General features: G+C 49.6%; 1 protein-coding gene and 1 long non-coding RNA gene across 5 annotated transcripts in view; one reads left to right on the top strand and one right to left on the bottom strand.

Annotated features, from left to right (window-relative positions):
- Positions 1–5,365, bottom strand: part of COL27A1 (collagen type XXVII alpha 1 chain) — a 162,479-nt gene extending 157,114 nt beyond the window's left edge. Inside the window, exons 1-2 of one of the 3 annotated variants that reach the window (XR_012838465.1) lie at positions 4,890–5,365; positions 3,440–3,738 (exon numbers count right to left, since the gene is read on the bottom strand). Coding sequence is in view for 2 of the 3 variants with exons in the window: in XM_075772219.1 (XP_075628334.1) it covers positions 3,440–3,495 (56 nt within the window). In the remaining variant the exon portion in view is untranslated. Of the gene's footprint in view, positions 1–3,439; positions 3,988–4,889 lie in introns of those variants that run through there. The other 2 variants (XM_075772219.1, XM_075772221.1) reach the window with 2 other exon arrangements.
- On the top strand, positions 1,959–12,447 carry LOC142604618 (uncharacterized). Of its 2 annotated transcripts, XR_012838467.1 has the most exons (4): positions 1,959–2,862; positions 3,954–4,348; positions 7,572–9,463; positions 10,409–12,446. It is a non-coding gene; the product is annotated as an uncharacterized LOC142604618 (long non-coding RNA). The 2 variants fall into 2 exon arrangements; XR_012838466.1 differs by having other exon boundaries at positions 1,993–2,862; positions 7,572–12,447.
- The last annotated feature ends 1,471 nt before the right edge of the window (positions 12,448–13,918 follow it).

Below are 13,918 nucleotides of genomic sequence, written 5' to 3' on the forward strand. Positions count from 1 at the left end.
CAGTTAGTAACTGGAGACTTCGACAAACAGAAGTGCTAAGCGTGATGTGTCATCTAAATCCTTTTTTGTCCTTCCAACAGACGCCTTTGCATTCCTTCATTTTGTGAATGGGGTTTGGCAGAGCCGTATAGAATTCCCCATTGTTTCCATTTGCACTTCAGTAAGTGTCCATCATTTCTACTTATGCCCCTAACAAACTGGCAAAGAAAGAGAAAGGGGAAAAAACCCCACACGCTCCCTGTCTCTGGTCAGGGATCTCCTACAACCCCCTCACCACAAGACCTGGGCAACTCTTGGTCAATAATCTAACTTCCATAAACACTGTTTTCAAGTAGGGCAGATTTTATCCCCTCAACCCATTGCAGAAAGGGGATGAAGTTGGAGCTTTATTAAAAGGATCTGCTCAGAGAGGCACATCGAGGCAGCAGGAGAGGGGGGACCTGGACACTGGACCTCAGCTTGTAACCCTGGCCCTTCCCTCCTGGGACAGGAGGCTGTGTAATTGCTGCCTCTCTACCCCAAGGCACCCAGCACCCACATACCATTTGCCTGCCTGTTGCTCCCATTGCTGAATTTGCCCAGCAGTGCCATAATGTGTCCCCAGACCACCTGCCTGGCTTGCACGCAATGGACTTTTCCTCTTAAAACAAGAGCCGTGCCTTCCTCCAGCCTGTCCTAGGGGCTGACCCACCTGGGTGGTGCCAGGTGCCACCATGGGTGTGCAGCTTTCTCATCCAGCACATAGGCCAGGCAGCCCCAGACCAGCCTTATGCCAACAACCCAGGGCTGTGACAGCAAGCACACACCCAGCGGAGGCCTCCAGGAGAATCAGGCAAACCTCCTCCATGGCCAGCACGTGATGCTGGAGCTGGAAGGTGCCAAGGTGGCACAAGCACAGCTAAATAGCACAAGTGCTATGGTCTGGACACGCTCTCAATGCATAGCTAAGTGCAAAAGCTGCTTCTGTGGCTTATTGAGCCTGTGCTCACTAAAAATGCATCAACAGAAATGATCAAGAGGAGCATTTTAAGCTTGCAGAGCCCATAAAACTTTGTGTTCTCCTGGTTTTACAAGCTTTGGCTGCTCGAGCCAGGACAAGGCTTCAGCATACTCTGCAACTGCTTCTCCTTCCCTGGTGAGCCAACCCTCTCACTTCCATCCATGGGTCTCTCACACGTTTGGCAGCTCCTCAGCCACCAGCCCAGCTCCGGAGGATGCTGCAGGAGTGCTGGGACAGGCGGGACCCCCAGTGCCACGTGGGAACCCACTAGAAGGTTCCCATTACGAACCACCTTCAGGCAGCACAACCCTCACCCACCCCGAGGAAGGCTCGGCAGCATAAGGGTGGCCTGGCGAGCCCAGGCACAAGCCACTCTGGGCTCAGAAGACCCTCTCCATGACTAACCGCCTCAACAGGAACATCCAGCTGTGGGAATGGTAGGATGCACAGCACTCAACTCTGCCAAGCAAATCAAAACCCAGCACCAAAGAGCCCATCGGGATATAATGCAAAGGGTAGCAAGCGACCTCTGCTGAGGAGGGAACGGATCAGCAGCACACTGGTGAGGCATTTAACCCAGAGGAGATCCTGGGAACAAAAGGTGCACATATTCAGAGTCACCAGAAAAGACCAAAGTGCAGATTTCCCATGGCACAGCAACAGGCGAACCCCGTGCAGCCGTGCACGGTGCTAGCCTGGGACACTGAGATGCAAGAACAGATAGAGACCTCCGGCAAGCAGGCAGCCATGCTGCCTTCTCCTGGGTCCCTGTTTCCTAACCCCGGCCTCAGCAGAGTCTAACTCACCCTAGGACTCAGCAGAATCTCCCTGCCCTCATCTGCAGCATGATTGTGGTCAACTTCTCCATCCTGCTCACAAGTCGGTGCTCTGTGAAATGACCGTGCCTCCTGCCAAGTATCTCCCCAGCATCGGGGCCCTTCCCCTCGCTCTGCTCCCGGTCTTTCAAAGGAATCTTTATCTCCCTGCTCCCCTTTTGACTTCTCCATTTTTGACAGCCAGCCACCCTCACACGATCTCAGGCAGGCTGTTCACTCCAGACCATGCCCAACACGAAAAAGGTACAAGCGGGAGACGCTGCGGTTACCTGCATCTCCAGACATGCCACAGCCACGTCTGGGCAGAAAAAAACCCCAACCCTGAAGCACTGAAATTCAGTCCTTGTGAGTATATAAACGCACACCAAACTTCTCAAGGAGAGCCGGCTGCAGCCCCTAGGAGCAGTTCTGATCTCCCCACGTAACTTTACACACAGACCAGCGTGCACCGAGCCTACAAAGGAAACTGCACATTCATCCACGTCCAGACTCCAGCGCCGCGCTAATGGCGCAGCCGCCGGGAACGGGGTGACCCTCGGGGGGGGTGGGTGGGGGTGTGTGGGTACCCCCAAATCCCCTTGCCCCGTTTTCCACCCTTTCACCCCATCTCACAGCCCAGCCGATCCCGGCAGAAGCAGAGGGATCCTGTACACAACTTTTTCAAACTGCCAGGCAGAAGAATCCCAGTCTTTCCAAGGGAGTGTCGGTAAATCATCATTACATCCGACAGCGCAACCAGAGGGATTAACCCTTTGCTAGTCCCCAGGAAAATAATAACAACAACCACAACCACCAATTTAACAATGAAAATAGGAAAAGCCGGCCCCAGCTGTGTGAGAAAGACAACGAGCAGGGCGTGCACTGTAATTTTTTATATATACATAGATAGAAGTGTTTGTGCGTGTGTGTGTATACTGAACACATGAAGAACATGCCACCAGGCACCCGCCTGCCTCTCCGGCCGTGCCCCAGCCCTTCCCATGGCTCTCCCACTTTCCGGAGGACTGCGACGATCTCCAGGTACTCGTGCCCCCACGTCCCCGCGGGACAGGGGCAGGGAGCAGCATTTGCCCCCTGCTCCGCGGAGGAGCTGGGGAACCTGCCCCCCTGCCCGTGTCCGGGAAGGATGGAGGTGTGGAGAGGGAGCGAGGAGGTGGAATTGCCCGTTCCTGCATCTCGCGTGGGTGCAACATCGGCACCCACCCCCCAGACCAGTTCCCGGGCTGGGAGCTCCTTTCTCCGGGTGCGGGGGAATGAAAGGGCGGGGGGGGAAGGGGGGGGCTCCTCCTGCCCTTCCCGGCCCGAAGCCCCCCGCTCTCACCCCCTTCCGCACACCCCAGCCCCATTCCCACCCTCCCGCTCCAGCGTGGCCTCCCTTCTCCCAGCCCATTCTCCTCTCCAGCCCAGGAGTTTTCACATCATCCCCTGGCAGAAGGAATGTCTTCCCCCACCCCATCCCCAGCCACCCGGGAGCGGAGCTCCCCTCTCGGGCCGGCTCTCCCCTCCCGCAGCCCTCCCGGGATCCCCCGGCTCCCCCGGTACCCCCATCCCCGCCCGGGATGCCCCTTCCCCAGCGCCGGGAGAAGTCGGACTTTGTACTCACCCCCTGCCTGCTGCTGTAGCTCTGAGTCTGGAGACCGGCTCTGATTCCGGCTCCATCACGTTTAGTGCATTGTCTCTTTCGGGCAATTTTTGCGGCAATCCATCAGAAAAAGGGGGACAGGCCGGTTTGTGGGTACATCCTTCCCAGGAGCTCAGCTCTCTGCCTCTCTAAGGGGCTCAGCTGTGTCAAAGACACCCCCTGGCCCGGACGGCTCACTCCTTCCTCCTTCTCTTCTGGGTCCTTTTGCTTACACAGATCTTTTAATCCCATTTAACTCCCTCTCGGCAGACTGCAATTACCTTGGGAAAAAGGAGAGAGAACAGAAAGTACACGCTAGGAAGCCAGGCTGGCCCATGGTCGCTGGATTTCTCGCCTCTCTTTTTTTTCCTCCTTATTAATAGTACAATTTCTGTGATCTCTGATTTCCAAAGTCCTTGATTAGAAGTGTTTTTTTCTTAGCTGTTACTTTTTTTTTTGGTTGGTTGGTGGTTGTAATTATTATTTTTATTTGCAGTGCAGATGTGCCTCCCACCCCCCCAAGGATCTCTCCTCTGGACGTACAGAGAAGAGGAAAAGGCAGATTTTGAGAAATGAAAATTATTTAAGGATGTCCCTGCTGCCTCTCTCTGCTGCCCTCCTCTGTAATATCGAAGCACTTACAAAAAAAAACATAATACAAAGTAAATAAATAATTAAAAAAAGAAACTCTTTTGGCCAGAAGAGCTGCCGAGAAGCAATCAAAAGACCCTTTCCAGGCTCTGCGGAGGAAACGCGCAGGTCCCTGGTCTGAGGGAGGCTGCTGATGGAGATCTCTGCTCCTCCGCACTCACCTGCCGGGGGCAGCGAGCCCTCCGCCCAAACTGGCTTCGACCACCTCACCACGGGCTGGCAAAGGACCCGCGGTGTAAGGTACCTGACATGGCTTTTCCCGGGGGCTCAGTGCTTGGCGGAGGCAGCTGGGAGCCTGGAGAGGGGGCTCAGGCCGGCAGAAGGAGAAAAGCCCCCCCATGCTTCTGCTGGGCATCTCCAGACCTCCCCCTCTCCTCCCAGCACCAAGTGTGATGGAAGCTGGACCCCAGGAGGGCAGGGACAAGAGAGTGAGTTCTCTTATGCAAGGTCCAGAGTAAATCAGATCCCAAGTCCACTTAGCCAGCTCTGCCAGGAGAGGGGACTTTTGCGTGTGGACAAACCCTGCATCCCTGTGCCCGCTCCGCTTCCAGCTGTTGCAAAGTCCGGCTGTGACCCAGCCACTGCGCACCCCCCAGGGTGACCAGCAGGTCCTTCTTGTCCGCACCAAGACACAGCAAACCCCTCAGCTCCACGGGATTCCCTCGGGCGGGTGAGGGCAGCCCACCACGCCGAGCGCTCCCACCTCCTCCCTGCACCCCCGGGTGCCCCCTCGGCCCTGCTCCCTTCCCCCTGGCACAGCATCTCTGCCTTGGGCACGCACTTTGCGGCGAGGCGAGAGGCTGTGCACTGTCTCCTCGCAGCCCCGCGTTCATTAGCATTCATTTGTCCCAGCAGCTTACGGTAATTTCTACTTCTTGTACAATAATAATAATAAAAAAAAGCAAAAGGAGGGGGGGAAAAAAAAACCCCAAACACCAAAACACCAACCCCAAGCTCCTTCCCTCTCTCCTTCCCCTTCAGTCTCAAGGTGTCTCCTTCGCTGGGAGCCAGCGAGCGCCTGCCAGGCTCACGGGCCCGGAGCAAGCCAAGGCTTTCTGGCAAGCCGGAGATTCCCCCAAGTTCAACAGATAATCCTTCCCCGGGACTGGCGTGGGCAGGTCCCCCTCGGGTCGTCGCTCCACTCGTGGGTCATGGATGCTGCAGGGATCCAGGAGAGAAGAGAGATTGGGACCGGGTGCTGGGAGGGACATGGATGTGAAAGAGGTGGAAATTATAAGGCTGCCCTTGTCCTTTTAAATAGCTGCAGCCAGGGGACTCCGCTCGCTGGCTGGGGTGCCCCAGGTATCCGGTTTCAGCAAACAGCAGCTAATGAGCAGAGATCCAGCCTCCGAGGGGCAGGTTCAGCGCTGCTCTGCAGGCGGGGGGGGGGCACGGCACCCCGGGCACCCCACCAGCAAGGCACGGAGCAGGGATGAAGCTGGAGGAGGGAGAGGAGGGCTGCGGGTGAAGAGCTGCATGGTCACTGCTGCTCCAGGCTGCAGCTGCTTGGGACGCGAGGTCTAGAGGGCAAAGGACAGGTTCTGCGTGGTGCTGAGCATCCAGCATGGGTCTGGGCTTCAAAGCTGAGGCACCCCAGGGTCTCACTACACAAAGGTAGGGGCCACGTCATCCCCCGAGATAGGGTGAAGGACCAGGCAGAAATAAAGCACCTCAAACCTGGACATGGGCATTAAATTTACACAGTCCCCATGAAATGAATGCACTCACAAACGGGATCAACATCAACCCACCGAGTGCCTGAACTTGAAGCTAGAGGGGAATGATGTTACAGTCAGAGCAGAAAATTCAAGGACCCACTGGCCTGACTCAGCAATACAGGTTTTTCCTCAAAAAAACTGACCTCAGAATGTGGCCAAAAATTTAAGGTTTCACCATAAATCAGATCTCCCATATACATGACGTCTTCTGTTACCATGCACGCTGAGGACTTTTCTTTAATACATATATTTGACTTAGTTGTGGTTGCTTGCCGGGACTGTGGGTTTGCATCTCCCAGTTTCTATAGGCACAAGATTTTATTCATACCTTGACTCTGAAACATCTGCATTTTCCTTCCTTGCTTGCTATAACAGATGAAGCTTTAAGTAACAATAACAAAAAATTTGAGACAAGCTGGAGTAGACAACTAACAACCTCACAGTTCACTGTCCTCAAGAAAATCTTTTCAGAAGAGTGCAGCTAAGTTACACATCCAGGTACTTGTAAGAAACTACTATGCACAAACCTATCGCAAAACCCTCCGAAGGCCCAGGAGCTCAGACGACCCATCCAGACCGGCTTTGAGGATGGGGACTTCGGGGACAAAAGGCAGTCACGTAGCTTGTCAGAAATCTCATAAAATCTCTATTTTCCTTAGCTATTTTTTCCCCAGCTTTTTTTTCCCCTGTGTTTCTCAGTCATGCATTCCTCACTAAGGAACATATTCTAGCCAAGCCTAAGCGTTTAAGATAAAGCTTTAATCTAATAAAAAAATACTTTGTGAAGAAGCGCGTGGAAATTGCTATGCTGTTGAATATACCTTGTATCCTCTCGCTCTTTTCTCCCTTTTCTCTCTTCCAAAAGCATCAAGTATTTAGTAACCTTGCCCTCAAAAAACCTCATGCTACCCAGAAAAGAACAAGGCCCTGGCTTCCCAGAGCAAAGGACAGAGAAGAAAGCAAAAAGATATGCTGCATTTTTGCAAATAGGATGCGTACGAGTAGCTGGTAAGTCCAAGGACTGGCAATGCTTCAGGTCCACAGCACTGCACCAAGGACCACCATAAAACACAATTAAAACCCCCTTCCTCAAATATTCTGCATATACTTAAACTTTGCTCAGATGAACACTTTCAAAGCGAACACACGTATAAAAGCTTTGCTAGCAGAGAGACATAAATGCGGCCCAGCAGTAGGAAAAAGGGAATTAGTTTAAAACAAAAGGAAACCCGACATTGCCGAAGCCAAGACTAGTGCCAAGCGAATTCAGGTTCAAAAATTAGACCTCATTCTTCAAAAAGAGAAAAGCCACAACATATGATCTGAATAGAAATATATTTAGCAGATTTATTTTTCTTCCTTTCCAAATTTAAATAGAAGCCATTTTAAAACACTAAATAAACTGAAGTAAATCAGCACAGCAGCGAAAGGGAAAAAAAAAAAAGCAATTGGAATTGACTGTTCTAGTTTAATTAGCCAAAATAAGAAAAGTACAGGGGAGGAGAAAATACCACCACACACCACACAACATCAGGAACAGAACACTTGCTTTTGACAAAACGCACCTCCAAAAAAGCAGCATGTCATTACTGCCTGAATAAATACAGCATTTAAAATATTCATCTGTATTTAGCCAGTTGCCAGAGGAATCGGTACCCACCTCTCCTTAGGATCCCTAGCTTGGTTAAGCATCAAGGCTCTTTATTAATATAACTTTGTCTCTTTGCTCCTCTTGGAAAACCAAGCATGAAGGCATCTAGGAGCCAGGACAAGCTTTACAGCTGCCCTACATGACCCACAGTGCCCGGCTTCAAGGACCAGAGGAATCCCAGACACTAACCCGGGCTTGGCCTAAAGGGCAGCACTGAATTACAGTTCAATCATTTTTACCTTTGCACACGTCAGAAAAGTATCCCGAATCACTCACTGCGCCCAGAACTCACAAGAAATTAGAGGGATGCATTTGGATATATTTAGATAAATACTCTATTCAGATTTAAAACTGCGGCACGACCAGGCAGAAGGTACAGGCAGCGAGAAACCCAAGGCACTGGAAAAACTTGTGGGAGGGATCAAACAAACATGTAAAGGAGAGGTGAGATAAAGAGCCTTTCACTCCCCTCTGGGCTGAGAACCAGCACCCAGCCCGGACTGGGAGCATCTAAACTTGGTACCTGGTTCAGAGCTGCTGGAGCCACAGGGAAAGGGGAACCCACCCTGTGGGAAGTGCCACGGCCACGAAGGGGTGACGGTCCCTGCAGTCATGGGAGGACACAGCTATATGGCCACGTCGTATGGCCCAGGAACATGTATCATATGGGGCTGGGCTACTGGGGAGGGCTGGATCCATGCCTGCAACCCCTGGAGGAACAGAAGATTAACCATCCACAGAAACGGGACTCATCCCTCAGCCCACGCACAGTCACAGCAATCCAGGTGGTGGCACAGGGGGGACTGGCGGTGACAGTCTCCAGCTCCTAGGGACATCTTCTTGAGGGCTGACCTCCCACCTACGCTGCAAATGTCAGCAGCCTTGGCAGCAAGAAGCCCCTGGAGAGCTGTAGGCAGGGGGTCTGGTACCGATCCCTGGCTGTTGGGGCAGCGCCAAAACCACTTCTGTCCCTTTGTGCTCCCTTCGAAGGCCACCTAGCTCCACACTTTGCTGCAGTGCTCAATCCGTGCACTGGATTTCCTGATCCCTACACAAGCTTTGTGTTCAGATCCTGTATTTAAGATGACCATACCAGCACTTCCCACACGCGTGAGCTCCATTTGAATGGCTGACGCTAGTCCAAGCCCTGGACTAAAGTCTTCCCTACCCTGTAGGGACCTGGTCATGAGTAGACACCTGCTGATGAACTTCATTTGGTTACCAAGAAGTCTCTCCACCCATGGCAGAGTCAAGATCTCCATGAAGGCAGGAGCTGGCCCAGCTGGGGCCCAGTGAGCCGATGCTCCTATTCGTTTTCTCTGCAAGAACAGGAGGTTTCAGCTGAGGAGCAGAACAGGCAGCACTTCTGATTTTAGTGACTGCTGTTTGACACCTAGTTTGTGATGCCAAAGCTGCTGTGGGTTATGTTTCTTGTTCCCAGTGCACTATGGGGGGTATTAATTATACAGGAGATGTACAGAAAGCTCAGAAATCATGTAACCACGTTACTGTCCAGTGCTATTTTCCCCCTCTCCACAGCCTTTCTGACAAACCTCATCCCATCCTGTGCCACAGGCGAGCGGTGACACGTTTGAACTTCTGCAGCCGTTTGATGTAAAATGTTTTAAATTCTTTTTGGGAACACTAAAGGCTTTTGTCTCTTGACCGGTGCTGCGGGGATGCCATGTCTGGCAAAGACTGATCTTTCTGTGCTTTCCAGCTATACCGTACGACACCGGGCTGCCCGGCCGGCCGAGAGGTAGGAATGGCTGTTAATCATTAAACGGAACCTTTTGCCATTGGCATGAAAGGAAACACAATGCAGCGACACAAGTCCAAGCCCACCCTTCCCAAGGAAATGTTGTCTGCTGATTACAACCCTGTCGTACACTTCTATTCAGATATTTAAAGAACTACAGTTTTACAGGATGACTATAAAGCGAATTGTTCAAAAGATGTTAGAAGCAAGCAGCGTTGAACTGACAGGTAAGCCATGATGAGTTACCCATTGCCCTGCTTTGGCAGGCCTCTAGATCCTGACTGTCTGTCTTTAAGATATCAGAGAAAGGCTGCCTGGTTTTGCTATCATCCTTATATTTTCCTTGTTTGTCCATCTGTTCCTAAGCTAGATTCAGTCCATCCCTACTTTAGGATCTGTTCAGTCACTGGTACTACCTGAAAATAAACCAGTTCGCAATACCCGGCAGCTCTGAGTAGCATCCTCCAATCTAAACATCAGACCAGGCTGTTCTGCCGTTTTTACCATGGGGAGGGGGAAAGAAAAAAAAAAATCAGAATCCCCACTGGGCTGCTGCCGATGGAGCAGTAATTCCTCCACTCCGGAGGTTTGCTAGTTAAATGCAGTAACGCATCAGCAAGCGCAGGTGCTTTTCCCACTGGCGTTCGGTTGGTGGAGAAGGACATGTGCTATATCCTGGGTGAGTGCAGGTAACGTGATCTTTCTCTAAAGAAACAGCACATCTTTTCTTCATGAAACAGAACCACCCTGAGAGCGCCTTCTCCTGTGGCAAAGACGGACATTACACCAGTACGTAAAAGTGCTTGGTGATCTAAATTTCTTGCATATTAAGAACAACTGCCACTGTGGTTGCTACTGCAACAGCCTATTACTACGGCAGGAAGCATAAACCAGTGTGTAAAATTCAAGTCACACATGCACAATGCTTATGAATTTTAGGCAGCACTGCCCACTTTCAGTGTGGTCTGTCAGCCTTCTGGATGTCCCGATAGCGCTGACGCCGGTGTGGATCAGTGCTTGTACCGGAGTCCCTGCACACGCTGCAACGCAGGACTGATGTAGGTAGGAGCAGCGAGCCTGACCTGTTTTGAACAGGTTGGACAATGACTAAGCAGCTGCAGGCAACACGCGTTGGAGGTACCAACTACTGAGTTGCACTACATCCTTTTCAGAGAAGAGATGCTGTTTGCTCTGTGGAAGCAGGTACCTAAACACGATGAAAAGTGATGCGGGCTGGTCAGTGAGAAAGAGGTGTCGCCTCATTTCTTCACAGCTGTTTGGTCCTGGATGTCTGGAGCTGAACCAGTTGGCTCGTCTCTGCCTGGAGGCAGCAGCGTCCAAAGGATCACACGCTAACCTAGATCTCAGCAGAACTCGGTTTTGGTTTTCACTATTCCAGTGACCTGCAGGGTGACCTGAAGCAACTTAAACCGTTGCTTTTGTGCCATTATTTTCTTTTCTCTAGAGTGAAGCTTGTGATATAGATCATCTTATGTGTAAAGAGGTTTAAGACATTCAGACATAAAGCGCTGCCAGTGAACTGTTATTACTTTACTATGCAGTTGGCAGCAGCCTCTCCTGCAGGAGAAAGTGTAAATCTATTTCCCAACCAGCTTTTATATTCACCACAACCTGCCATCATCCAGATGCACAGTTCGTTAGAGATCGTTCGGTTTTATCTGGCTGTAAAGTCCCGTGTTAAAAAAAAAAAACCCGCTGATTAAACATGCAATTGAAATACATCTTCTGGAGTACAGTAGACAATTCCAAGCTCTTTATCGGCACTGACTGAAACGCAATCTGTGCCACTTAGACCAGAACAATGCTCGATTTCTTCATACTTCTCTTGAATTGTTAACACATAAAGCAGAAACACAGCCCATTTTCACAGAGAAGTTCTCTTCTGACATACTCAGTATGTTAACCGAGAGTATACAAATCTGCTTCAAAGCTAATAGACTTTTTTTTTCTTCCAGCAAACACACTTCTTCACATCTGCACACTCTCACTCGCTCTCCACTTCAATAGCAATAGTATTTGGTAAAGCTCTCCAAACTGGAGCCACTGCAGAAAGACTGTATTTACTGACGTTTGGGTAAGAACTAATAAGAGAACTGGTTGTGTCTCTGTTCCTCCAACTCAAAAAAAAATCAAGTCAATATTTATACACCCACTGGTGAAATAAATCCCCTTCTCCGCAAAGAAGAGGGAAATAAAATGAAGTGATTGAAATGGGTTTCATGGAAGGGGACTTTGTTTGCTTATTTATTTTCAGAGCTTGGGAGGTGTTTGTTTCATTTTTTAAAATTTTTTTTTTTAATTTTATTGTAATTTAAATGCAATCATACTGCACAAAGTCCATCAAAGCAGCTTCACAGTGGCACCTTCCGTTAAGGACCAAAAGCTCAGGAGCCCTCGCATGCTGCCAGACTCATCACTGGATCTGGTGGACACAAGGCTCAAGTATGTCAGGGGCTGGACCATCTCCATTCCCACTAAACACCCTCTCGGGATGCACTCGGCTCAGCCCTGATGGGGCCAAACTTGCTGAGCGAGAAGCTGTTAACGTTCCAGCAAGTCAGATACAGTATAAACAATTTAATCAGCATTGTTCTAGCTCTCCCAGCATGGAGATCCTGTCCAAAGCCTGTCAGGACCAACAGAAAGACTCATTTTGACTTCTCAGGCCTCCAGAACATGATCTGGTTTCACCAGGACTTCTTCCTTGTATAGGCCCATGGCTAACTCCAGCCATTCTGGTGCACAGTTCCTTTGAAAAGGAAAGATCTACTAATAACAAATTTGCTCTTTGCCTCTGTGACAAACTGCTTTGCTAGTCTTCTCCCTCCACCTGCATTAAGGCTCTTGGGCTAGTCTGTTCCCTGAGATTCATAAATCCCTTTACTAAAGCAACAATCAGGGACTCTGATCCCATCAACATGTCTGCTGAAGGTAGTTTCTTCTCTGCTAAAGGCAAATCCCCTCAAACTATGCACCCAGACCAAATCCCACACAGCTCTGCAATGCTTGAGCCTCCAGCATGAGCTGCCCCGGGGCAGCCAGCCGGAGTATCGTGTGTGTAGCACGACTGGCGTCCCCGCACTGTTAATCAGGATGGAACAAGCCTTTATTTTAGTTAGAATTGTCCTATCAAAATATCTGTTGTTCAATCCTACATCATGAAGTCACTATTCCTATTATTATTGTTTTCAGAAGAAAGAATTCCAAATCCTTTTGCCCAAGGATACCTAAAAGTTTTTACAGAAGAGAGAGTCACCGGGATGCATTTCACTAAGCTGCCAGAAAACCGTTTCCTGGACTAGGTGCTCTGCAGCAGGCAGCGTATCAGCCTTCCTAATGTGGTTTAGGAGGATTTAAACTGCCAAACTTGTTCTCGATATAAACTGACAGAGTGCTGCTGACTGCAGCTGGGCATCTCCCATTCACCATATAGAGACCTGGGAGCGGATTTGTATATACTTGCAAACAGAAATAAATACATAAATATCACCAACACTCAATAGAAACCTCTCCATGTTTTCAGGGGGAAAAAAAAAAAAAAAGGAAGGAGTGAATGTTAGGAAAGTTAGCAAAAATCCTGCATTTCCACTGCTCAGTTACAGCAATAGAATTGCAATGAGTTTCTGTGCGTTCAGCTGAATTTTTTATTTGTGGAATAGCACAGAGAATTTGGCCCTTATACATTTCAGACGCATAGCCAAGGGAGGGAAGCCCTCATTTGCAGCATCCAGTGGCATCACTGTAGAGGAGCCATTGTACAGACCAAATCAAGACATCTTTAAGCCTGCTTCCCATTCCCCCAAAGTCTGTGGGATCGAAGAGCAGCCTTGTCACTGATGAGGGTGAGTTCCAGGTCAAGTTCTACACTCCAAAAACCAAGGAAGAAACACTGTTTACTCTCCAGTTTCTCAGAAAACAGTCAAATCCCTCTTCATATGGAAGATCTCATTTGTGTGTCATCAGCAAACTTTTCCACTGGCAAACTTGCCATGCTTCCACGTTCGCTTCATATGTAAATGAAATTTATACTTCATCAGCATCACCTCCCTTCCTAGCCAACCTGAACACCTGCCTTTCTCTCTTACATTGTTTTTCTCTGGCACTTCTTTATTATAAGCAAACAAACTATTTCTTGTTTAGATTAAAAAGGGCAATTTTTAATCTCATTCCTTTGCTCAGTGTATCGTGAGATGCTCTTCTCTGAACAGTTCTGTGGCTTTTTTCCCCGTCAAATCCCACATTGCACACACAAGCCAGACCAAAACTCACTGCAAGACTTGCATTAATCAGCAGAATGGAATAAATGAGACTGTTTAATATTTTACATCTTCAAAGTCTTGAATAAGCAACCATACTTTGTTAAAATTCTTGTCAATGGATATGCCCCAGGCGGGGAGCAGGTACAGGATTTTCTCTGTAACACTGATGCAGCGTACCTGCCAGCTCACTGTCAAATGGCTAACGCGGCCTCAGCCATCATTTGATGTGGGTAACGTGGCTCTCACCTTTGCCTTCCTCGAAATAACGCACACAAAACACCCAAACCAGCCATCCCCATCAAACACTTGACGAACAGGTCATTAGTACAAAAACCACTTTAATGCCCCTAACGTGCCTTTCATCATAGCATCCTAAAAGCACTTTGCAATTATTAATGTGAT

The sequence above is a fragment of the Balearica regulorum genome, chromosome 20 (genome assembly GCF_011004875.1).
Source record: "Balearica regulorum gibbericeps isolate bBalReg1 chromosome 20, bBalReg1.pri, whole genome shotgun sequence".
Lineage (NCBI taxonomy): Eukaryota > Metazoa > Chordata > Aves > Gruiformes > Gruidae > Balearica > Balearica regulorum.